Source organism: Malaclemys terrapin, chromosome 5 (assembly GCF_027887155.1).
Source record: "Malaclemys terrapin pileata isolate rMalTer1 chromosome 5, rMalTer1.hap1, whole genome shotgun sequence".
NCBI classification, from domain to species: Eukaryota; Metazoa; Chordata; order Testudines; family Emydidae; genus Malaclemys; species Malaclemys terrapin.
In genome coordinates, this window is record NC_071509.1 from 127114203 (window position 1) to 127141625 (window position 27423).

General features: G+C 41.6%; 1 protein-coding gene across 1 annotated transcript; it reads right to left on the reverse strand.

Moving 5' to 3' along the window:
- Positions 1 to 12076: 12076 nt before the first annotated feature.
- Positions 12077 to 26979, reverse strand: COPS4 (COP9 signalosome subunit 4). The gene is made up of 10 exons (XM_054030640.1): positions 26871 to 26979; positions 22539 to 22618; positions 20776 to 20927; positions 19293 to 19396; positions 18709 to 18862; positions 16733 to 16883; positions 15837 to 16007; positions 13507 to 13622; positions 12970 to 13054; positions 12077 to 12427 (listed from the first exon to the last, which is right to left on the reverse strand). Exons 1-10 carry the CDS (start codon positions 26942 to 26944, stop codon positions 12294 to 12296), a joined length of 1221 nt encoding a protein of 406 aa, XP_053886615.1. The 5' UTR covers positions 26945 to 26979; the 3' UTR covers positions 12077 to 12293.
- Positions 26980 to 27423: the final 444 nt, after the last annotated feature.

Sequence of the window (27423 nt, forward strand, 5' to 3'; positions counted from 1 at the left end):
TCTATATAAAAGACTCCTTTAACACTTTACATCTGTTTCAACAAACAATGTCCTTTTTGCTAAGGTAAAACTGTAAGGTTTCGGAATTTAAGGTATAGATGGAATGTAGATTTATTAAAATGATTAAACTTGGATTTAACAAATAAAATTAAAACAGCAATGGAGTAGTAAGGAAACCTGTATTTTTAATGCTTGGGAGGCAGTAGATACAAACAAAATGTTCTTAAGACTCAATATATCTAATGTGCTTTAGCGGTAAATATTTTGCATTAACAATTATTTTGGCCCATTGAGTGTATAGAAAAAGAAATTAAAAATAATCAAACACATAAACAAAAACAGTTACACATATAAATCCACGCAGAGTAACCCAGAGTAAATTGTAAAGGACACATGAAAAAAACAAGACCCCGCAGATTAGAGATTTGATCTGGATTTGAGAGGGAGCTTTGGTAGTTGTCAGTTTAGCATGGGTAAACAGACAACTCTCCCAAACCTCAGACAACATATTCCTCTGATGCCCCTTTGTTTTTCCAACTGTCTAATTAGTTTCTCAGGGGGGTGAGATGTCAGAAATCGTAAGTAAATAACACCTACAAAGGCATCAGGAGGATTTGGCATACATACCGGGGCCAAATGGTGAGATGGATCATTTCTGACTAAAATGAAAAACATTGTAATACAACAAAAATGCTTCTCTTTATATGCTTAGTGGTATTTTAGAGAAGTACCTGAAAAGAAACAACTCTTGTTTCTTGGTAACCTAACACATAAATTGGCCCCTAAAAGTACAGCAGTAACTAAACATGAAACCTACGAAAATGGTGAGGTGCAGGCCAATATCCGCAATGTACAGCTATCCCCCTCCAAAACTGCAAGCCCAGACATTTTTTTTCAATGGCATCAACATCCTTACATTTGTAACAATAGTTAATTATTTTGCAGACCGCGCTATAATTTATTTTTTCCATTTTATTTATCATCTAACTGAAGAGGTCCCAGAGAATTAATTTTTCTGCAGTTTATATCAAACTTTGCATTGTATAGTGCCTTTAAAACTGTAACATCTAAGCCCACCCCCACCTGCCCCCCGTCTCCCCACAATCATTTTCATTCTCTCTTAACCAAAGAGGACGTGGTCTTGTAAATAAAAAATACCGGACAATGTTTAAAAGCTATTATCCCAACTTAAAAAAAAAAAAAAAAAAAAGTTAGCTTATTTTTAAAGCTTTGCCTAAATAAATTGCCCAGCATGCAAAAAACACGAATCAAGGAAAACTTCTCTAAATCCAATTTACAAAGATAGGCCAAAACTGTATAGTAGGCTCATCAGCTGCAGATTTTAAAGAACGTTTCAGATACCAGGGTGCAATGGAACCCCTCATTTACAGAGGGATTTTACAATAAAAAACATTTAACAGAGAAGCCATAGCTTTGCAACTTCATGTAGGGAGAGAAAGAGGGCTGTTGTGGCCAGCACTGTTATCTGAAGAAGGCTGTCCTCCTACATCCACTCCATATACCCCTCCCCTCTTTTCCTGACTTGTTTTTCTAAAACTGCCATCTTCTCCATATCCTCCTGATGAACAGACAGCTTTTAGTCAAAGATCCAATGAAATAAGAAAGGACATCAAATAAAGTTTTAAAAGATAAACTATCATAAACTTTTTAACATGAAAAAAACAAGGCGAAGAAATAAGAGAGCTGGCCTGAATTTTAGTGCAAACTTTGACAACTGATAAATCTTAATTTAGTGAAACAGCTTTGTGTCCATTCTTTTTGATCTCTCGTGCTTTAGCATGGCCAAGAGTTTGTCAAACTCTCCTCAGATTTATAAGGCATTATTCCCCCGCTCCCATTGTTTTGCCTAACTTTTTAATAACTTTTCAGGATGGCATAACAAAAGCATTAGGAGGATTACCTACTTGGTGATGTTCTGTAGCAGTACCTGCAAAGCAACAATTACTTTGTTTCTTTTATCATCACATGGAAGGGGCCTTGAAGAATTAATTTTCCTGTTCTTGTATAGCACTTTTACACAGATTGTAACCATAGATACTTTATGTTGGTAAATAATACAAGGCAGTAGATGACAGACCTGAGAAACTGCTAAAAACAGTGGCCCACCACCCATATACCTAAAGTACCCCTGAGCCACAGACCTCCCCCATTTTCTTAAAATCTTCTCTTAAATCAGCCCCTCTTCCACTTTAACTATGCCTTTTAATTTTGCAAGATTAAAATGTGATCCTTGGTGTTGCATAACAGATTTATAAATATCTTAAAAGATATCCTGTAATCAAACTGTTTGCCATCATTGGCTACTTGTAATCAATCTTGGAAAGCCACATGATCAGTTTACATTGGCAATTTGTATAGCGCATGGAATATATATAAGTGACTAGGTTGAAGTTCAACCAGGAAAAGGAAACACACTCTCTCTTCAAGACTGCTCTGCAAGTGGTATGTGCATATTTCTTTGAATTTGGCAAAGCTTAGTATATTAAAACTTTCAAGAGATACTTAGTTGGCTATTTCTGGGAAGGGGAGTTAGTAAAAAGTGTTTTGTTTTCTGCCCAACAAACCGATTAAGGCAAAACAAAATATGCTCTAAATCCTACTAATGGGTATTTGACAAAATTATGCACCCAAGGTGGGTAGAAGAAAGTCATTTTTTCGTTGTTGTTGTTGCCTGCCACTGTTCAGACTATATGAATGTATCAAAGTCGATATTTCTCAGGCAGTTGGAGGCTGATTTTACTGAAAAATAATGTTGCTACAGTTTAAATTCGACTGCCTGTATTTCAAAATGACCAATGGAGACAAAATACATCTTACTAATGGCACTGGGGTTGTGAAACATTTTTCAGAAAGATTCAAGGTACTTTCTATCCTATGTGCTTTGATACTATCCATGTTTTAAGAGAAGGCATATGTCGCTTGCTGTCTTCAGCATGCTCTATCCTCCTTTCACCTATTTTCTGCCCTCTTGAAAGATGCAATGATCTCTTCGCCAGCAATCTTGTTCGGTGACCGAGATGTGTATAGTATTAATGATGGCAGAGTGCCAACTTTGCAACATCTCTTAGTGAAGAGAGGAGAAGCCGTGTGAATGGAGCTATGGCTTAAGTGACATGGAAACTGTAAATGGAGCACTATACGCATCTTCTAAGTGTCAGCATAATGAAGGCCTGATTTTTATGTTTATGGTGTGTGTTTGTTACTCTTATTATTTTCTACCCAGGCAGTCACATTAACATCAGTTAATATGTGTAATGATAGGTCCAAATTTTGCCCACAGTGTTTTCCCTAGAAGTGGTCTGTCATGTTTCTGATTTGCAAGAAGGAAACAATATTATTAAAATCGTAGTCAGACTGGAGGCCCTTCAAAGACCTATTGTTCAATTATCAGCAAGAACGTGAGGGAATATTAAAGGTTTTCTTTTTACAGCTTGATAACTATTTACTTTAGAAACAAGAGACACACAGGCTTGCTTTTAACCTTTAGCACCTGCAGATTAGCGAGGCAAACAATAATGAGTTTCTATTGACATTTCAATGTCCCCAATACCTGTGAATCATAACATAAAAAGATGACTGACTAAATAAGGGTTTCACTGTCCTATATCTGCTGCTTACCGAAAATGGACCTTGAACACAATCACAATTTACCGCCCTGTTCTCATAACCCATCTTTCATTATGGTATAATTAAGATGCTTCTCTTATAAAACTTTATGGGAATAAGCTATTCCTTTATCTGAAGGAAATTCCATCTATCATGGGTAGTGCATAGGACAACAGATGTTGATGTGGGTTCAAACACCAGGAATCATGTTAAGGATGTTGCCAAGCAAATTACAGTTGCGCAAGTAATGGCAAAGTCCTGCCTTTGGAGAACTAAGAGTGCTGCCACATACGGAACAAGGAAACAATAAAAGCAGAGTAATATAAATGTACCTTCATCCCAATCCTATTATTATTATTTAATATATTTGTGTCGCATCAGAACCAGAATCCTCAGGCTACGTCTACACTGGAATACCGCGTGCAGATGTGGTCACCCCATCTCCGAAAAGATAAACTGGAATTGGAAAAGGTTCAGAAAAGGGCAACAAAAAATATTAGGGGTTTGGAACAGCTTCCATACGAAGAGAGATTAATAACACTGGGACTTTTCAGCTTGGAAAAGAGATGACTAAGCGGGGGGGATATGATAGAGGCCTATAAAATCATGACTGGTGTGGAGAAAGTAAATAAGGAAGTGTTACTTACGTCTTCTCATAGCACAAGAACTAGGGAGTCACCAAATGAAATTAATAGGCAGCAGGTTTAAAACAAACAAAAGGAAGTATTTCTTCACACAAAACACAGTCAACCTGTAGAACTCTTTGCCAGAGGATGTTGTGAAGGCCAAGACTTTAACAGAGTTAAAAAAAGAACTAGATAAATTCATGGAGGATAGCTCCATCAATGGCTATTAGCCAGGATGGGCAGGGATGGTGGCCCTAGCCTCTGTTTGCCAGAAGCTGGGAATGGGTAATGGGGGAAGGATCACTTGATGATTACCTGTTCTGTTCATTCCCTCTGGGGCACCTGGCATTGGCCACTGTTGGAGGACAGGATACTGGGCTAGATGGGCCTTTGATCTGACCCAGTATGGCCATTCTTATGTTATGTGCTTCTCTCCCCTGTTATGGAGTGAAAAATTCAGAAAATAACAAGGGAAAGTGAGTGACTGTACAGGGGAAACAGTAAAACTGACTGTAGTTAAATGTACAAAGTAAACAAATTGAAAAATCAGAAATGTTTTGTTTAATCTTTCACTGATGATAATCTTAGATGTTATGTGTAACAATAATAGCTGAAACATTTTCAAACTTTAATGATTTTTTTTAAGTTCATGGGTGCCTTTGATGGCTATATTTTCAATATGTACTAATGTACACTGTTTGAAAATGTCTGAAAACTGTTTGTTGGTGCCAGAGTACTTCCTGATTTTAGTCAGACCACCACTGAACTCAAAGGAAGTTTGTCTGAGTAAAGGACAGACATCTCAGAATTTTGTTAGCTGCAGCAGGAAAATTAGAGCTAATCTGCGAACAGCAGGAAGAGCGAGAATTCCATTTCTGCAATAACCTCCATAGTATTTGTGTTGCGATGGTCTTGGATCACACAGGGAATGGATGATCAGAGTAGGCCAGGACGTTAGGTGTTGCTGGAAGATATGTTGGCCGCTAGTTAGTGGCACCCTTTCCTTTGAATTAGGAATGAACTATGCCCCCAATGCATCCGAAGAAGTGGGCTGTAGTCCACGAAAGCTTATGCTCTAATAAATTTGTTAGTCTCTAAGGTGCCACAAGTACTCCTGTTCTTCTTTTTGCGGATACAGACTAACACGGCTGTTACTCTGAAACTATGCCCCCAATGTGATGTTAGGGAGAGATGGGCTTTTTGGATGAAAATTTTACACCCGTTCATAATTTGCACAGAAAAAACTGGTCCAAATTAATTCGTGGTCTATCTCTGTAGACAACAATTTGGCCTAATGTGTCCACCAAAATTATCCAGTGGATAGCATTGCTTCCAATGAAGTGAGAAACATGGCATTTCACAAAGAGATGTGGGGAACATTCCTCTAATTACATCACCACAATGACATTAGACGCCCTGACTATTTGTGACACTGCTAGTCCCTAACAGACTTTTTCAAACCGTTCCTTTTATTGTTTTCCTTTCAGCAATTAAACTTCTGAACTCATCTTGTGAAACTAAACATGAACACTCAGCCTGTCGTCTTTGTACAGCCCCAATTTTCTGTGGCTACTGCACAAAGTAATGCCTGGCAGACCGATTTGATGGACTGCTGCAGTGACTGTGGAGTCTGTAAGTGGATAGTCAAATATTGTATTTTTGTTTTGGTTTGAACTGTCTTGATGTTTAGCTTGATATTCTATCTCCAGTCTTTTAGTGGGAATGATTTTAAATTGGGAGAAACCCATTTGTCTCTTTTTATATTTATTTAAAGAAGTGGCTTGTAGTTGTATTTCCCATAGGCACTCTGAGAGCCAGTCACTAGATGGCTACATCACCCACTCACACACAAAGCAAGGTGTTGCTAAGTGTAGAAGACTGGAATGTCATTGCCTTGGTAACGTTGTTCAGATTGCTCAGTGCTTGTCCTGGGAGCTCCAGTGTTATCAATACTAGCAGTGCAGCCTGCTAATTCAGCAGGCCTCGATGTTACTCATAAAGAAAGACCACAGGCTTGGTTTGGTGACCAAGGCACTCGGCCACGTTTATTGCCTTCAAGGCACAATACTAGCATCCCATAGGAGCTACAGATATACTCACACGAGTACCCAGTGGGAAGGAGCGGCTCAGTCAGCAGTGGGAATTTCTGCCATCCCCTTGGCCACACAAAAGGTTAAGGCGGGGGTCAGCAACCTTTCAGAAGTGGTGTGCCGACTCTTCATTTATTCACTCTAATTTAAGGTTTCCCATGCCAGTCATACATTTGAACGTTTTTAGAAGGTCTCTTTCTATAAGTCTCTAATATAAAACTAAACTATTGTTGTATGTAAAGTAAATAAGGTTTTTAAAATGTTTAAGAAGCTTCATTTAAAATTAAATTAAAATGCAGAGTCCCCCAGACCCATGGCCAGGACCCAGGCAGTGTGAGTGCCACTGAAAATCAGCTTGCGTGCCGCCTTCGGCACACGTGCCATACGTTGCCTACCCCTGGGTTAAGGCGAGGTACCCTGCCATTTATAGACTGGGATAAACAACTTATATACCACCTTGCGTGTTTCATGACCTCTTTGTTACTTCCCCTTGTTCCTGATATCTTGGGCAAAACATCCCTATTATCTTGTACTAGATTGGGATGTATCGGTAGTAGCTGGAATATATTTATGTAAATATCTAGTGCCTAGTGCACTCGCAACAACTTTGCCAAGTTCATGTACCGGACAATGAACTGGTAAGCATCTGCCCTAATACATGGCCTGACTTTGGTTCACAGCCTCTGATTCAGGCCTCCAATCTTGCACCAGGCCCCCTCTCTACTACAGCAAGGCCCCCTAAGGCTAAGTTCATGCGGATCTGCTGAAGGTCACAGACCAAAAAAGGGAGTGTGTTTACAGCAGGATAACTAACATGGGTTAGCTGTCTTGCTGTAAAATCCGAGTGGAGGCAAAGTGCTCGTGTAGCTTTTAGCAATGTAGCTACACAAGTACAACTCTATCTCCCCCACCTGTGGTTCACCTCGCTTAGTTACCTCATGGTGAAAACTACAATGCCTCGCCTCTGCTGAGATAGCTAAAACATGTGTTATCCTACTTTAAAAACACACTATTTTTGGCAGTGAAGAAATGGCCTGAAGTCATTATGGGGGCGAGCTGCCATTGAGGTTACACACTCATATTACATCACTATTCGTTCAAAAGTCTTTCAAAGATCTTGTCCTCCTTTGCACTAGCTCTGGCCCATTGGCAGATCCCTAACTTTCTCCTTCGGATTTTCTAGGCATTTTTACATCTCTCCTAAAAGTGATGGTGAAAGTTAACTGTCTGCGTGAATGAAGGGGAGAACACTGAGTGAGCCTCATTTGTTTGTCTTTATCCAGGCCTATGTGGAGTATTCTGTTTCTATTGTCTTGGATGTCAAGTAGCAAGTGACATGAATGAATGCTGCTTGTGTGGCTCAAGCGTTGCCATGAGGACTCTCTACCGGACAAGATACGGAATCCCTGTTAGTTACTATCTAATATTTTGTTTTGCTCATGCTCAAAGAACAGCCCTTAAAGCAACATGTCATTGATCTAAGCAGATCAGTTGGCTACATTTTCATTAGCCAGCTTCCACCCAGTGTGATTCCTCCCCATCTGAACACGGCTGCTAGGAGTCTCCCCTTATGATTTGAGGGCAATGTGATCTAGAAGTTAGCAGAGGATTGGGCAGCTGGAGACTTAGGTTCTACTTGCAACTGCCACCGACTCACCGTGTAACCTTGCACAAGTCCCTTAGCTCTTCTTTCCTTTGTTCTCCCCATCTGTAAAATAGATCATTCCTTGGCACTGTTGTAAAGGGCTCTGAGATAATTTCATGAAAAGTATAAGTGCAATTATCCATTATTAATTGATGTCCCTTTAAAGTGGAGTTTTGCTACATATCTGAGATAGAGAGAACCCTCTCTGATGAGGCATTGGTTGTTTAAATATCCATTTACATGAAATGTATATTGGATAATTTCTAATGCAGACATTGTACATAATACTAACCTGATAAGTAGTTTGGGCTAAATGGCGGTTGATTAGCTAAATCTTGACTCTTACTCCCTCAGCATGAATCTCTGAGCCAAATGTTCTCCCGATTAGCTGAAAAGGTGTTGCAGAATATAGACAGAATTCTAAAAATGTGGTTTAGTCAACAAGTTGGTTGTGTATGTTTTTTTTCAAGCTACAATATTGTAGTTTCTGGAGTTAACTCCTTGTGTACCATCGTACAAATAACAGAAAAGCCTAAGAAATGAAAAAATAAGATTAGATAATATATGAAAATTAAAGGAATTAGATCACACTGAATTGGGATGTGTTATGAACACAAGAGAGGAATAATATGAAGTGACTGAGGAAGGTTAGAAATATGGCCATGGAATTCAATAAAGCAATAATAACACAAAGCTAAGGAGGTTTGGGAGATCTATGAAGAAATATTATAGGCTAATTTAAAAAAACCCCAAACCTCAGCTTCTATGTAGGCACCTAAAAGGAATTATCCAGATTTTCTAAAGGGCTCAACAGTAGCTTCAAAACCTGGCTGCTTCACTTAGGAGCCTAAATATAGGAGCTAAGATCTTTTAAAAGGTTGGAGCTATGTCACAGCAGGAAGGCAAAAGTTTCTCTATCTAGAAGGTATTTTTTCCCTGCTGGATCTTCAATAGCTGAAGGATGCAGGTGAATTGGAAGGAAATTCGAGAAAAGCAGTGAAACCAATTTGGAGCATGGATGCATTGACCGTTACGGAAAATTCGGAGCTAAATGTGTATACTTTTTGACAGTTAATAATAGTGGGGGCTATAACTGCAAATATCTGAAAGGTATAGAGCAGTGTGTTAAGGAGTGGTGGGAGGACTAGCGAAAGGATGAAGTTAAGAAAAGGAATAGTTTGGCTGAATATCAGAGAATACATCCTAGCCCTAAATGCAAATCAACTGGACACTAGACACCCAGTTTACCAGTTGAAAAATCCCACCACTGGAAACATTTTAAAATGGAAACTGGACAGAACCCCAGAGGTTACACTATAAGGAACAATCCTGCACAGGTAGGGAGGTGGGGTGACTAGATCTAGAGGAGCTTCCAGTCTATTCTCAGTCTGCTAAAGCCTGGTTGTTACTGGGTAAACCCCACTTATTAGATAATTCTGCTTCCTAAATTTTGTAAATACCTTCTTTGGTGCCTAAACCAGCCCTCTTAAGAAGTAACTTGCTACCAGCACCAGTCTCTTTGCCTCCTACAGGAGGCAACTGGGCACACTTGATTTTTTTTGGCTCGCTGCACTAAAAAGCAGGGCTATGGATAACCAAGTAGGGTTTGGTATCTTTTAGTTTCTATGAGTTTAGGTCAAATAGTACTTTAGAATAGGATGTTTAAAATGTATTTTCCCCATAGTGGCCCTGTCATCCCACTCAAAGGCAGCACAGAAAGCCCATATGCTAGTCTGACTTTAAGTCCAATGTGATAAAGTCAACAAAAAGTTAGATGTACTTCTTAAAGTTACAGCCTTTAATATTTTTTTTTCTGTTTCAACAGGGATCCATCTGCTCTGATTTCTGCACTACCCTCTGGTGTGGTATATGCTCTCTTTGTCAACTAAAGAGAGATATTAACATAAGGAAGGAAAAGGGGATATTCTAGTAAGGTTTGTCACTTGTTTAATACATATTTGTAAGTGTTTGATAAACCCAGAGGCTTCTCTGATGCAATGTTTCAATTAGTTCTAGGACAAGTGGTAGTGGTGATGGAAAAGTTAGTGTAGAAGCAAAATGATAGGCAATCAATGAACAGATTTCTATCCAATATAGAGAGGAGTCCTGCTCTACCCGTCCTTGCTGTATCTAACTGAAGTCTGGCCAGCTATAATATGGCTTTACTTAAGCAGCAGATAAGCCTTTTACGTGACTCTGTGTTAAGAGGAGCCAGTAATAAGTGAAGTGCAAGTTACCAAGCCAATTTAAAAGGAAATATATAATCATTTACAATGGGCAAAGTGCCTGGCTGGGAATGCAAGACCACAGGCAGCAAGGACCATCTATTACGGAGGGGAGGGAACCCATTTAGTGCACCACAGCTGGCAGGCATTCCACACTAGGTGGCACTTGCAATTGTACAGTGGAATTGCACACAGGAATGCAAAACAAACAGAGCATGTCAAACACAAATAGGAACAGGTGGGTGTGTGCTACGAGGGACCAACATGGCTCAACAGTTGAGTGGACTGTGGCAGGAAGCTAGTCTCCCTTCCAAGAATTAGGCAGCTAGACCTGCTTTAGCAGTGCCCTGGCATTGCAATAGTGAGGTGAGTAACCATTCCTTCATCTCCACCATGTAGTCTCACACCTGTAAAAAGGATTTGTTTGCTAGGACTTTACTCACTTGTTCAGGATTAGGCTTTTGATGTAGTTTTGTGGGATATTACCATGTAGCAGAACTTTACGTGATTGTGATTCGTGTGTTTGCACAAAGTTAAATAGTGTCAATTATAGAGAGTGTAGTTCGTGGGTGGCATTTTCAAAAGCACTCAGTGCTGAGCTAAATCTTTTTTCCATTAATACTCAGTCAAATCCTGTCCTCATGCCTCTCCAGCCTCCTTGATTTGAGGCAGATTCATTAAAATACACAGCTATGCACAGTATATAAGCAATAATGAGTCTTGTATTGCTTGATTGCTTAAGTAAATTTCAAGGTAGTGTATTAACAAAACTAATGAATCACAAACCCCAAGGTCAGAAGGACCATCATGATAATCCAGTCCGACCTCCTGCACAATGCAGGCCACAGAATCTCACCCACCCACTCCTGCATCAGACCTGTGTCTGAGCCACTGAAGTCCTCAAATCATGGTTTAAAGACTTCAAGGTGCAGAGAATCTTCCAGCAAGTGACCCATGTCCCAATCTGCCCTGGAGGAAAATTCCTTCCTGACCCCAAATATGGCCATCAGCTAAACCCTGAGCATGTGGGCAAGACTCACCAGCCAGACACCCAGGAAAGAATTCTCTGTAGTTACTCAGATCCCACCCCATCTAACATCCCATCACAAGCCATTGGGCATATTTACCGCTAGTAGTCAATATTATTCTCAGCCATGAATGTAACTCTTTTCTCCCCTATTTTAGATGTTCCTGTACTCTTTGGTTTGGAGGCCTAGAATCTCCCTAAGCAAGTCTTCTCCTCTCCTGCTGTACTTACTGTTCAAGAAAGTGCTGTATGCATTTTAATTTGATTGTTGCAAAGCACGACTTATCTGAAATCAATAAAGTAAAGCAACATCAAATTTGTCTTTGTCTCACTTATTGTGCATGTATGTGTGTTGAGAAGCAGTAATGAAATTTAAGTTTTATTGTATGTACTAAGCTGTCTTGGAGAGAGTATTCTCCTGTTATTAATAACTAACTAATGCTAGTTTGTCCATGGTATGCTCATTTCACTGGTTCTGCTGCCATCCTGCCAGAACATAAGAGAGAATAAACTCTGATTGTTAACTTATTTTCCTGCTCCCTGAATTGTAAGAGGGTTATTTATTTTCCTGGATGTAGTAGATATCTAAATTGCAAATCCAATATAGAAAACTTGGAAGGTTAGAATTATATTGCATTTTCATACTCAAACTGCTAGTGAGTGAAATACAAGTGATTATTAAAACAAAGGCATCATAGGATAGGATGAATCTAATTGGCTCATTCCTCCCTTTATTGGAATAACCACAACTCACAGGAACATGGCACTTACATTTTCACAACAGCCAATGGAAAGTGACGAGTCCACAATTTAGTAAACAGGATGTGCAGCACAAATCTATCTTAAGATTTTACTTCTTCCTGTACTTTTAAACCACAACTTTCAAAACAGCAAAGCATATTTCTCATGCAGTGATACCATATTGAGTATTCAGGAGTTTTATAAAAGACTGTATAGTACTATAATTTTCAGGTGGTCGTTTTATAGTCCTAGTAGATTTCATCTGTCCAGCACAGCAGGAGATTAATTCTAGTCAAAAGACTAAGTATAGGTTTATTGAGCCATCTGAGCTTCCATTGCTTGTGCTGTCCATTCTGGTACTGTCTGACTAATCTTCTCCAGAAGGTTGTTAACTTGGAAACATAGTGACTGAATCTGTTTGTCCCATGTTGGCAGAGCTTCACGTGCTGGGGGGGAAAAAAAAATAATAATTTGCAAAAGCAGACTGATTCTTTGCAATTCTGCTGTATTTCAACTAAAAGCATTTTTATTGTTGTTTCACTTAATTATATGACAAAGTATTGTCTATTTACCAGGTCTACCGTATAGTTATTTCTAAATTTAAAAGATTAAATGATTGGTGGCTGTACTTTACATAATTAGGTATTGCACCACAAAGTGAAAGTGGAGAACTTCCTACTCATCATGTATTTTCAAGACTAAGAGGATGAAATTATTTTGCAGTCTGATATAGCTTTTGTATAGAGTCAATCACACATTCTCTTAAACATTAGAAAAAAAGAGTAAAATATATCTTTGTAAGTAACAAGCAGACAAGCTGAACTGCTACTTACAATACAGATTCTGCTATCTGCTGCCAGTAGCAAGTCCGAATACACTTGCTTGTACAGTAGTCGATCCTCATTTAAAAAACATAACTTGCTAGTGTTGTAGAGAACAGCTCAACCAATGTATTTTGAATTGCACCAAGAAGGAAAAAAAACCTTACTTTCAAAATGAACTATTCCATCAATTTGATCGATAAATCCATTCATCCGACCCTCAGTTATCATCTGAGAAGCTATCTTTTCTGCCTGCAAAATAGGAATTAGAGAGACAGATTTGAGAATATTAATTTTGTTTCCAACATATTTGACGCTGCAAAAGAATGCCCAACCTGTACACATCATCCCCGCTAACTTATTAAGACTATGCATTACTGCCGCCCAACCTCTGGCCCAAAGAGAACCAGATGGACTCCCTTTGGCACCAGTCAATGCTACTGCTTAATCCACTTCTTGTTGATGAGCGAAGTTAAGTACTCTCCCTCTCTCCCCATCCCTCAAAATGAGTTAAATGTTTTGCATTCTGAACATGTTGGTTATGTGATTGAAAGACTAGAGGCAGGGCAGAGTACTTAAGCACTGAAACCTGAAAAGCTGAACTGTTTAAAATTGTAACCAAGAATACTTGTTAATATCACTGTTTGCCAATGGAATTTGTGTCTTGTATTCAAAAATTATCACAGAGGAAACAAACAAGATACCTTGGCTGCAGGGATCTCTAATAGTGCTCCAAGTTCTTCAAAAGTAATATTGTTGTATAGTTTGCTTGCAGATAACAAGTTGTGTTCAATAACAGCTCTGTCTAAGATACTGGACCCTTAGAGATGGAATAAAATGACACTTCATTGTTAAGAGTTTTCAATGGACTTTTTCTTGCACTATAAGAGAAATACTTTGGTAAAAAATGTATATGTACAGAGCATTTAACCATATCTGGTTTCCTTCCAGAACTATTACTCCATACAAAAGTAAATGAGCAGTAAGACCCTAACAATTTACATAACTGTTCAAAGTAAGCAACTTAGAAGAACGGCTTTAGTCTCTCTAGCTCAGGTCTAGGACATCCAAGTGGAGGTAGTCTTGTGGTTAAGGTACTGGACTAGGACTCTGGAGCGCTGAATTCGTTTTCTGACTCTGATACAGGTTTCATGTATGACCTTAAAGTGAGTTAATCTGTGTCTCAGTTCTCACCATCTGAGAAACAGGGATACTGCTGTTCTCCTTTCTTCTGCCTTTTGTCTCAATATTTTAACTCTTTAGGGTAGAGACTGCCTTTTACTGTTTGTGCAGTACCTAGCATCTGATCTTGCTCTACCACAGTACAAATAGGTGATAGAATCAGCTATGATCCGGAGAGGGAGAGACACTGCAACAGTTAAATGAACATATTAATTAACAAGGATTTTTTTTCAATTTTGGACCAGACAGCATAAGTATAGAATGTAGCCAAATAGGAGTTTGGCATTCAAAAGATGCAAACAGCTTATCTGGTAAGAGGAATGTTTTCTAACTTTTTTCAGTTTGATTTTTTTCAAAGTATTTCTTCCTTGCTGTAGGGCAAGAGGTGTCCATAAAGGTAAGGCTTGCTTAGCACATGAAGTATTTCATACTCTTCATGGACTTTGCACTTAACCACTCTAAGCTAGAGAGTACACTAATTTGAATTTAAAGCTCCACTGATATCATTTAGTAAATTCTAGCCTGAACTGTGTTACCAAAAGCTGCACTGCACTGATCAGAGAATGGATTTGGGAGGTAGGAAGCTGATGGTTTTTAGATCCATGTTATCTGGCAGCAGCTAGGAAAACAAACTGAGATCTATCAAACTTACAAAACAAGAGATTTGTATAAATCTGTAGAAAATAGATCATACTGAAAAACTGGAAAAGCTGAGAGGAGAAGGTCTAAGAAAATGAAACAAGATTAGAAAAATGAGTTATTTTCATTAGAAGAGATTAAAGTATAAATTTAGAGGTGTATAATCTAATTATGTATGTAGAAGCTGGATTCTAGATAGATTCAGTTCCTATCTCTGTTTTAACCTGTTGATCTCTTAAAAGAGCTAAGATTGAGCACTAAAATACATTAAGGAGGGTAGAGTTCTAAAGACAGCAACATTTCTATGCATATACGAGGCCAGGGGTCCGTAACCTACAGCACGCGTGCCAAACACGGCACGCGAGCCGATTCTGAGCGGCACGCTGCCTGCCCGGTGAGAGGAGGAGGAGGGGCTGGAAAGCTCCACGCTGGGGGAAGAAGCGGGGGAGGAGGGAAGCTTGGCTGCCACAGGACCAAGCTTCTGCCTCCGCAGGGGAGAGCGGGGTGGTCCCGGCCCTCTGCCCCACTCAGCCCCCCCACCCACCGGTCTTGCGGCAGCCAAGCTTCCCCCCTCCCCCGCTTCTTCCCTCGGTATGGTGTGTTACAGCCCCTCCTCCTCCTCCCCCTCCCTGCCGGCCACAGCCCTTGCGAGGGGAAGGGGGAGTGGAGCAGAGCCGAGCGGCAGCGTGCTCGCTGCTCTGTAGAGCAGGCAGAGAGAGGTAGGGACGGGCCTTGGGGAAGGGGGTGGAACAGGGCATATCCCTCCCAGCCCCCTGCCCTGAGCCACTCAGGGCAGGGGGCTGGGAGCACCCCCACGAGCCGAGCACGCCAGCCTTCTGCCCTGCACCCCCCACACCTCCCCTGAACCCCCCCACCCAACACACACCCAGCCTTCTGCCCTGACCTTGAGTCACCCCCAACACCCAGCCTTCTGCGCTGCACCTCCACCTCCCCCCAGACCTCTGCCCTGAACCCCCTCTCCCCAGCCTTCTGCCCTGCACCTCCACTCCCCCCCCCCGACTTATAGAGAGAGACCTTCTAAAAAACATTAACATGTATTACGGGCATGCGAAACCTTAAATTAAAGTGAATAAATGAAGACTCTGCACACCACTTCTGAAAGGTTGCCTACCCCTGTACTAGGCAAATCTATACTGGATAAGTTGTGTGGATATTGAAATACAGTATTACTGTGCTTTAACCAAGTCTGTACCATCAGCTGTAGTTGCCTTCTGGTGTGGCATGAGCATGGCAGCAAACTCTTGCAGCTGATTCCCTCGGATAATCCTGTCCAGATACATTTTCTCCAAGATCCCGTAGGCTGCAAGCTGCTGACACCTTTCATCCTTGAAAAGAGTGGCTAACATGCGAGAGCGCTGCTGTCCTAGGAGAAATAACAAGAATCCCACAAAATGACTTCCTTAATAAATTCTGTAAATATCACTTTACTAAAACAGTGCCCATGAGGGAACAATGCTTTAAAGCTGTCATGTTAACTCCTATACCATATTCCAAGGGTAGGAGTGTATCATATAGAAAATATCTATAATAGAAAACTATCAAGGCCTCTAATATGCCCATCCTCATAGTGTCTAGACACCTAGTATTTCATTGCAAATAAAGGATGGGTAGGTCTTCTCATGGCGAATACATGCCTAGTTTAAATAAAGGCCTTAAGAAATGAGCCAATGGTTCCTTTTTCTAAAAAAATCCTTCCTGCATTTCTCCCTTAGTTTGTCTCCAGGTATACTATATGATCAGTGACTGAAAAAATTTCCTTAGATAATAATACCTACTGCAACCTTTTCCAAAGTGTTTTTTTAAACTCCCTAAACTTTTCCCACTTACTCACTCTTTTGTGCATCCTGGTGAGATGACTGTAACATAGGCATGCAGAGAGAAAGATACTCCAAACTCCTAGTTATTGGCCTGCTATCAAACTCTCAATTTCTTACCCGTTTTCATATTTCTAGATTCCTCGCTATTACATTTTACAAGGATGAGAGCTACACGAAAGGTTATGCTGAGATCAACTAAAGATTAACAATCCTTTTTTATATGGAATATAAAAGGCCAGAAATACACAGAAATCTGTGACATTCATTTTACCTGCTGATGCTAGGATAGTACAATGCAAAGCATGCTTCAATGCCTCTAGTCTCTCACTTTCATGGACTATGCTCTTGTAAGAGAGCTCATTGTACCTTTGGGCAGCTTCAATGAACTTCCTTCTGTAATCAAGAACACGAGCGTAGCACACCTAAAGAGAGAATGTTTCAGTAAGAAAAAAGCTAAACAGGAAAGTGACCGTACAGTGGAGACACATTAGCTGCTGTATTACAAAGTGAGAGCGTGGCTCCATAAGCATTACTTAAGTCTGCTGAGAAGAATACCATCATCTCGGGAAAGTTCTGCAAGAGTTCAAAATAACTATTCTTCTGCAGTTAGAGACTTGATATTCTGGCAATCTGTCCTCCAAAGACTGTTGTGAGATCTCTACAGAAACTGCAGAATCTTAATCTGAATGTGAAATTCATGAGTTATTACTGAGCATAATTATTTACATAAATTTTCATCTCATAGGATTCAACAGTGCTTTAGCAATTTAAACAAATATGGAATTATATATACTAATACCTGCCTCACAGTAGAGGTGCACCTAATTCTAAAACAAAATTTCAGTTGTTACAGGGCAATGCAATATCACAACAGTATAGACAGGAAGTGAAGATTAATATAGATCCAATAAAAGATGCAGCAGGGATTTAGACAGATCCAAGTAATTATCCAGCTTGTAATTTGGCCCGGACATCAGAGTAACAACACTAGCTCTTAAGTATCATGTACCTTTAATGGGCCACAAGTGGTCAGGACGCTGGTTTTATATTTCATCCAAAAAATAGGGAGTAGCAGCAGCAAATATGTAAATACAGTCAGTTCATTAATTTAAACTGTCAAAGTATAAGATCAAGCATTAGGTTTTGCAAAACCTATTAAATATTTTTATATAAAAATTTCTTTGTGGGCTGGGATAAGTTTACAAAGAAAGAAACATTTCCCTTCAGTGTTTGGATCTCAAACATTGCAGCATTGTGCTAGTGCCTAACTATTAAAAATGAAACTGAATATAAACCAGTAGTACATAAAATGTAGTACAAATGTTTCATAACCCAAGTCTCCTTTTTACTACTAACAATGACACTTTGCACTTACAGGATGCACTATATATTCAAAGAGCTGCACAGAAACTAATTTTTCCTTGGTGTCTCTTCTTCAGAGTTTAGCATTTCTTTGCTTTTTCAGTCTTCCCTCTCCTCCAATTTCTCTTATAATGCTTATACTCACTCTGTGATTTCATAGCTGACTGTGTAGTTCAAGCCTAGTATATTAAAAAAAATTGTACTTGTAATGCTCTAGAACTAGATGCTTTACTGCACCTATTTGGTAGTCAGTCTGACCCTAATGCTTTTACCCCATAGCAAAGTAATATTTAGGAGACTAACATTTGCCAAAGGACAAATTGCTCTAGGAGTATATGATTTCTTAAAATAATTCATTTTATTCCTTGTTGTTTGGTGTCAGTGATTATGGTGAATTTATTTTTTCCTGATGCTTATTCAAGTGAGTTATTCATTGTCCTTTCTCTTATCTTGATTATTCAGATGTAAGCTAGGAATAACATTTTCAAAATTGCTTATGTAGCCTAGAAATCTAAAGTAGGGTGACCAGACAGCAAATGTGAAAAATCAGGACAGGGGGTGGGGATAATAGGAGCCTATATAAGAAAAAGACCCCAAAAATCGGGACTGTCCCTATAAAATCAGGACATCTGGTCACCCTAATCTAAAGTGACTTAGACACTTAGGAGCTTAGGCTCACATTGACTTTTAATGAGACAAGTCCATTTTGAAAAATCTTCTTATCAATCTATCGTAAATCTATTTCTCAAAAGCTTATGTAAAGCTACCAAAAAAACAAAACAAAAACAAAAACCCACAACAACAAAAAAACCCCACACGCCCTACTATAATTCAATGTGGTATTCTTTTCCTCGTAGAAGGAAAAACTAAAATAAGTTACACCACCTTATAATGGATCTGTAGCTGTTCATTGGTTGATTCATTCTGAAGCAGCGAAGCTCGGTTAATATAAGCCTCCGCCTGAACTGGGTCATCATCTTCCAGGTACAGTCTGGCAATTTTCAGGTAAGTCTCCAATTTATAATCCACGTTGTATTGTCTGTGAAGGAGCAGAAAAATATAGAATGTAGAAATCCAGTTGTGTGAGCATTTCAATCTTGCAATCACAAGAGGACATTAATCTGGGCAAAGCCTATAGCAACTCCTTATGTGTACATGGAGGGGAAAGGGATGAACAGGGAAAAGGGGTAGAGTGTGTTTTGAAGTGAAGCTTTATTCATTAATCACATTCGCTAGAAGGATGCTAATGACTAGGTATTCCATATATGTTAGTGCTTTGAGAGCCAAGGAGTATTTTGATACTGCAGAGATGATTTTGAATTTACCTACACAATTGTCACCATGCCACACTACTGAAGATCCAGGGAAATAAGCAGAGAAAAACCAGACACACTTAACTCTAGGGAAGCATTTAAAAAACACAGAAGGATACTCAGCAGGACAAAATTGTGTCTAACCACAGTATTTACTTTTGTCCTGTTTCCAAGGGAATCCCCACCAACACTTGTGCTGCATTTCTCCAGTCTTCTTCTTTCTCGTAAATTGATGCAAGATGCTGCCTTATAGAAGCAACCTGGAAAAAACAAAAGCATACTATAAAACTGATCCATATTGCATTAACAATCATACCATCTGCTTCTTCTCATTTATCAATAGTACTTTTCCAGCTACCTGACACGTGATACAGTAGCTTCATAACCACACTCCTTTCATCTAAAAATCTTTATCAAACATAGGCCAAAGTTTTAAAAAATGACTAATGGTTTTGAGTGCTTCAATTTTGGCATTCCCAAGTTGAGACACTAAAAAGGGACCTGATTTTTGGAAAGGGCTCAGCACCCACTCTCTGAATAATCAGACCCTTTTACAGGTGCATGACCTTGCATTTTGCACTATTACATTTCATATCAGTTATGCTCTCCAAAATTGGGGCACCCAAAATCACTAGCCGTTTCTGAAGGTCTGGGCCTAAAAAATTAACCTTCACATCACTCCCATGAGGTAGGAATACACTCATATAACTTCGTTCCCAATCTTGAGATATACAATGTGGGATCAAGGCTTCACAGAGGAATTGTGACAATTAATTGATCCATTTGCTTGGTGTGATAGGCTTAACGCATGTACAACCATTGTAACATGGGTAGGCACGTTTAGATAAGCATTGAGATGAAAGCTGATTAAAATAATAAAAAGGAAACAGATGGAAATGTAAAGCAAGGCACGTGATTGCCTGTTTTCCAATTCAAATATTAGATTTTATAATATTTAAATAAAAACTTCTTCCCCCCCCCCCCCCCCCCACAAATACTACCAGCTAATGCTGCAGGGTATCTAGAAAGAAAGAAATGAGCAGGTTTGACAACATACATTGAACTAAACTCTTTAGCTGACTGATGAGCTGGTATTTCAAGGAAACATTTTCCCTGATAAACAAATTTTGAGTTCTTAACTTATTTAGAGAACACTTTTTAATAAAACTATATATATATATATTTTTTTAAAACAAATACGGTCTCTTCACATACCCTGCCCAGTGTGTTACTGTTATAAAATGCAGCACAACGAGTTCCAGGTTGCATCTCAGTGGTTTCTCTAATAGCCAGATTATTATCTTGCTCTAGGAAGCCATTTTTAGTAGTGCAGGAACTAAATACTTAACATCCCGATTAAAGGACAAATACGGAATTCTTTGCACACCCAAAATCCTCATCGAATTCAACAGGAGTTTTGGGTACACAAGAATGTAAAATTGGACCATGAGTATGAGTGTCCATTTTTTAATTGAAAAATACAATATTTAGGATTAAAAACTGTTTTGAACTTGAAGACAAATATGCTCATCATTAACTTTTACTGACTTTAAGACCAGAAGGGATCATTATGATAATTTAATCTGACCTCCTGCATGTTGCAGGACACCAGAAGCTCACCCACTCAATTCTCTCTTACCTGTTCTTCAAATGAAATGACTCTAGGCTGTATCTTTTCCAAGGTAAAGTGATAGATTTCTTTGGCTGTGCTATCAGGAAGATTTGGGAGATGCGTACAGAAATCTGTCAGCAATTGACGTGAGATCACTAGACTGACGTTCTCATTTACCACTAGTTCAAAGACAGAATAGAAGGAAATAAGAGAAGAAATATAGGTCAATGCTTTCGATATCACCAATCCATAGTTAATCAGCAGCTTTAATGGTAATTTTGAATATTCCTGGTTTTTAAGTCATTAACAACAATCTTAATTTTAAGAAAACTAGATTCTACTCTCTAAGAAACCTACACTGTCTGTTTGCTACATAGCTCACAACAGTTCTCAGGTAAAACAAAGGCTAACGTATGAGGTCTTCCTATGGTTTAGAAAGAACTTTCATTCTAAACTGCTATTTTCAGGTGTGTATGTTATAACTAAGGCTGCGAGTTGGTCATGGAAGTCAGATTCAGTGACCTCCATGATTTATGCAGTGGCCGGTACACCTGGCTCAGGGGCAGTTCAGGTAGCCCCTGCGCCAGTCCCACCGTCTGCTGCTGGGGCAGGCTCAGGCCACTGCCACCGCCCCCCTCCCCCCAGCAGCAGAGTTTGGGTGTGGGAGGGGGCAGGGGGTTGGAGCACCAGACGGGCTGAGGTGGGCTCTGGGCAGCGCTTACCTCGGGGGGGGGGGGGGGGGGGGGAAGGGGGCTCCTGGAAGCAGCGATATCCCCCTCACTCAGCTCCTAGGCTACATAGCTCTGCCTAGCAGCTGAGTGAGGGGGATGTCGCCGCTTCCGGGGAGCCCTCCAGGTAAGCGCTGCCCAGAGCTCGCCTCACCCTGTCCAGTGCCCCAACCCGCTGCCCCCTCCCACATCCAAAACTCTGCTGCTGCCGGGGGGCGGGGAGGTGCGGAGCCAGGTAGGGAGCCTACCAGCCCCACCAAGACAGACCCCCGCCCCAAGCAGCAGAGGTGGTCCTGGGCTGTGTGCTGCCGCCCACATCCCCTCCCCCACCCAGCACCTGGGCCACCCTCTTCCAGCACCCCTGGGGTCCCCAGGCAGTCCCCTCTCCCCCCAAGTTTTAGTCACGGGTATTTTTAGTAAAAGCCATGGACAGGTCACGGGCCGTGAATTTTTGTTTACTACCCCTGACCTGTCTGAGACTTTTACTTAAAATACCCGTGACTAAAACGTAACCTTAGTTATAACATCTTGGACAAATTAAGACTTCATGCTAAGTTTTATCATGCCTGTTCTCAGTCTGGACAATTGATGAGGGGAAATTTTAGTAAAATTATTTGACAGTTCTAAGATATCCAAATATGAGGAAATAAAGGTCTTGAGCATTTTTTCCCTGATACTTTTTACATGTTACCTCAAAAGCTTAAATATTTTTTTTTAACTAATAATCACTTTAGTCCTCTGCAAAGACCAGATATTTTAGGTTTTTATGTAGTGTCCATGAGTGTATTCAAGAGCTATACCACTAACAGGTTTGGGGGAGGAAAAAAAATCTAGTTTACAAAACAAGGTTACAGTCATTTTAAAGTCAGTTTTCTATTAACGTTAACATATTGATGATTGGTGCTCCAAGCAGACCTCAGGTGCAAGACTGAATATGCACAGAGCATCAAACATTCACATAGCCTAAGCTATATTTATCTGAATGTGTAATCCAACATGCATCAAGTCTTCAGTCGTCAATGCATAAACAAAACAAGTACTATTCCAGACAGACACACTTACTTGCTTCTACAAAAGCTTTCAAGGCTTCTAGTTGTTCCACCCCTGATAGCTGAATTGCTTTTTCCAGTATCTGACGATATCTATCCATAGATTTAAAACCAAAAAGATCACAATTAATATCATTTCATTTGTTCAGTCTATTTTGATGCTTACCCTGTAGTTTCGATTGTTTCTCTTATACTCTCTATTAAAGTTGCTATATTTCTTTAGGTTGGGGTTTTCAAGAAAGCCTAAAGGCTAGGTGCCTAAAGCCCAGTGAAATTCAGTGGGACTTCAGTGCCTGGTTCCTTTGAAAACCCCAGCCCAAGTCCTCCAAGATTTGTATTTACATACTGTGAACTATAACGTATGTCGTTGTGTGCAGGTTAGAGCACCTCTCCTTAAGTCTGATAAACAGGCATAATGCCTTAGTATTGTCATAGGGATGGGGTACCAGAAGAGTACACAAAATGAGATTACATATGTTATAAGACTGTCATGCTCTGGGGACAGAGGATCAAAAAATGCTGGATTCAGGGAGGACAAGAGATACTGGCGGGAGGAGGAAGCATGTGTCATTACAGAATGTAGATTGAAATGACACCACCACAGACCAGGAGAGAAAAATGTTATTTGTTTCAAACATGTATTACAACAAAGTAAGCCTCAAAATATTGTAGGTTTTAACAACAAACAATAACTACTGCAGCTTTGATCTCATGGCTTAAGTGGTCATTATACCCATAAGTGGAACTATAGCCTTAGTGGTACAGTAATATTTAAAGGGATACCATCACTTTAAAGTTCCTTTTCCATCTGAATTTTTTTAAGCCTACTATTGTTACGAGCAACTCCTAAGATTGAGGCCATGTCGTCTAGTAGATAGATCTCCTGCTTCTTGATCCAGTGCCCTGTGTTCTGTTACCTTACCTATCCTCTAACATTGGGTGAGTCACTTCATCTTTCTGTGCCTCTGTTTCTCCTCCTCCTGTTTGTTTTGTCTATTTATATTGTAAGCTCTTTGGGATAGGGCCAGTATCTTACAATGGATTTGTGCAGCGTTCTAGCACAGTGGTTTCAACCTTTTTTACATTTGTGGACTCCTACAAAGTTTGAATGAAGGCACAGACTCCTTTGGAAATCTTAGACAGTCTGCAGATACCCCCAGGGGTCCACGAACCACAGGACAAAAACCATTGTGGTAGCACAATGGGTCTCCAATTCTGGTTTGGACTGGTGAGCTCTACAGTGATACAAAAAACTCAAACCCATATAATAATAAAGATTTTATTTAATCTGTAATTTAAAGAGATCAGAAAAACCTACATTTTTCAGTTTTGTGCATTTGACAGCAATCCACGCATAGTCAAATTTACTGTTTTGTTGATGATCAGTTAGTTATGTTTCCTGTCTCACGCACTGCTTCAGAGGGAACTCTTCTCTACATGCTTCCCTGGCTCTGCAAGTGGATATTTAGCAGCAACACTGCTGAAGCTTGAAATGTAAGAGGTATCTGGAAGGCGTGTGTGGAATATTTGTGGGTGGTGTTTTGCAGCTTTCCCAAGAGACCCTGCTGCACAGAAGCAGCGGTGCAGAAAATACATGATTTTTTTAAAAAGGAATTTAAAAGAAGAGTCTGGACATTATTTAAAGGATGATATATTATTTAAAGGATATTCTTAAATCAAGATTGGATGCCTTTTTGATACATATGCTCTAGTTCAACAGAAAGCTATGAGCGTCATACAGGAATTACTTAGTGAAATTTGATGGCCCATGTTATTCAGGTCAGACTAGATCATCATATGGTTCCTTCTGTCTTTAAGAATGGCCGTACTGGGTCAGACCAAAGGTCCATCCAGCCCAGTATCCTGTCTACCGACAGTGGCTAATGCCAGATGCCCCAGAGGGAGTGAACCTAACAGGTAATGATCAAGTGATCTCTCTCCTGCGGTCCATCACCATCCTCTGACAAGCAGAGGCTAGGCACACCATCCTGGCTAATAGCCATTAATGGACCTAACCTCCATTAATTTATCCAGTTCTCTTTTAAATGCTGTTATAGTCCTAGCCTTCACAACCTCCTGAGGCAAGGAGTTCCACAAATTGACGGTGTGCTGTGTGAAGAAGACTTTAAAGTCTAAGACGATCAGAAAGCTATTTTTTAAACACTGAATTTTCTGAAATTAGCTAATTTGACAATGTAAATCAACACAAACCCATACAGTTTATATACAGTTGCGAAGAACAGATCTTATGGGAAATAAATTATGGGAGAGATCTATTTAAACTTGTGATTTGACATGTCAGCAACAAAAAGATAAGCTGTACTGTGTTTTAGCACTAGTATATTTTTGTATAGTCTCACTATCAGAGTTTTCACTTTGCACTGTCACTCAAGTAACAGCAGTTTAAAATCACATATTTTTACTAAATAAAGTTTCTGCACAGTCAAATCAAGTGTTTTCCAAGTCAAATTCAAGAATCAATGACAAATCAGGAATTTAGTTGCCTGAAACACTAAACTAGTCTGCCTTTCTGTGCCTGAAATTTTAATATGAGCCCAAAGCTGTAACATTAATAAGATCTTTAACACAGAGCCGAGGTCTTGTCTGCACTGACCCCGGAAGTCTTGGCAGCACCCTTTTTGTCCGTTTTACAAAGGGAGTTAAAAGTAGTCCCAGGTTCTCACCTGCCCCTTAATCCTTCTTACAAATTATTGTGGTTTAATATTCACGTTTCCATATCTTTAAACCCAGCTGAACAACATGCAAAGCGACTGACTGAGCAGGGGAAACGGTTTAACTGACTGTGCACAAATTGCAGCCAAAAATGCACAAGATAGACCAGGGGCTCCTCCAGTCTGTCAGTTACGGGGATTGCAGGTAAAGGCCGAAACAAGACACTCATTCTTGTCCTTCAGCACCTGTTAAGCCCCCTTCCCCTCCCACCTCAGCTGTCAGTGCAGCCCCCTCTACTCTGTGTCCCTCTCCTGATCCTCTTTCCCCATCCCCTCTTGCTCTGTCCCTCTCCCCACAGCCCCTCCTGATCCCCTTTCCCCTTCTCCTCTACCCTCCACCCCTCCGCCTCCCTTTCCCCATCTCCTCTACCCTCCGCCTCCCTTTCCCCATCTCCTCTACCCCCCTTTCCCCATCTCCTCTACCCTCTAGATCCCCTTTCCCCATCTCCTCTACCCTCTACCCTCCTGATCCCCTTTCCCCATCTCCTCTACCCCCCTTTCCCCATCTCCTCTACCCCCCTAATCCCCTTTCCCCATCTCCTCTACCCCCCTTTACCCATCTCCTCTACCCCCCTAATCCCCTTTCCCCATCTCCTCTACCCCCCTTTCCCCATCTCCTCTACCCTCTACCCTCCTAATCCCCTTTCCCCATCTCCTCTACCCTCTACCCTCCTGATCCCCTTTCCCCATCTCCTCTACCCCCCTTTCCCCATCTCCTCTACCCTCCTAATCCCCTTTCCCCATCTCCTCTACCCTCCTGATCCCCTTTCCCCTTCTCCTCTACCCTCCACCCCTCCGCCTCCCTTTCCCCATCTCCTCTACCCTCCGCCTCCCTTTCCCCATCTCCTCTACCCTCCGCCTCCCTTTCCCCATCTCCTCTACCCTCCGCCTCCCTTTCCCCATCTCCTCTACCCCCCTTTCCCCATCTCCTCTACCCCCCTTTCCCCATCTCCTCTACCCTCTACCCTCCTAATCCCCTTTCCCCATCTCCTCTACCCTTTACCCTCCTGATCCCCTTTCCCCGTCTCCTCTACCCCCCTTTCCCCATCTCCTCTACCCTCCTAATCCCCTTTCCCCATCTCCTCTACCCTCCTAATCCCCTTTCCCCATCTCCTCTACCCTCTGCCCCCCCGATCCTCTTTCCCCGTCTCCTCTACCCTCTGCCCCCCCGATCCTCTTTCCCCGTCTCCTCTACCCCCCTTTCCCCATCTCCTCTACCCCCCGCCCCTCCTGATCCCCTTTCCCCATCTCCTCTACCCCCCGCCCCTCCTGATCCCCTTTCCCCATCTCCTCTACCCCCCGCCCCTCCTGATCCCCTTTCCCCATCTCCTCTACCCCCCGCCCCTCCTGATCCCCTTTCCCCATCTCCTCTACCCCCCGCCCCTCCTGATCCCCTTTCCCCATCTCCTCTACCCCCCGCCCCTCCTGATCCCCTTTCCCCTTCTCCTCTACCCCCCGTCTCCTCTACCCCCCTTTCCCCATCTCCTCTACCCCCCGCCCCTCCTGATCCCCTTTCCCCACCGTCCCTCTCCGCATCCCCTCTTCTCCTGCCCCGCTCAGCCCCGCCCCGCGGCGATTTGGCCCGAGCCCCGGGCCGTCCGGCCGTCACTCACTTCCCCGCCAGGTCCTTGTGGGAGCCGCTGGAATTCATGAGCTGGGCCAGCTCCTGCCTCACCGCGGCCGCCATCTTCCTTCGCCCCGACAGACAAGGAGGGGGCGCGGTCCTCCAGCTACCGGCGAGAGGGTACCCGCCTCGTCCCTTTGTATCATAGAGGAGTAACGGCTAGACGGGCCCCTGTCCCTGCGAGCAGGGTCACATGACCCCGTCCCCTCTCCCGAACGCTGCCTGCTGCCAGCCAGGTGCAGCCTCTCTGGGATGCGGGACGCCAACCGCGGGGCCTGGCGCTGAGCCGGGGGGACTACACGAGGGGAGGAGCAGAGCCTCTACCTGGGAGGGGACCCTCAGCCCCCTTCTCCCTCCGGGTGCACGACTACTGGTTCTGAGCTGTTTCTTCCCCCGGCCCCACCCCACTGGGCGAGGGGGCCAGTCCAAGAGTTGCACCCCCTGGTTCAGACGCTGGGCCTGGAAAAGCAGGGTCTTCTGTTTAATGCACGCATATGGACCAGAGCGGGGAAGGGGAGAGGAGGGAGTTGTCTCCTTCCCAT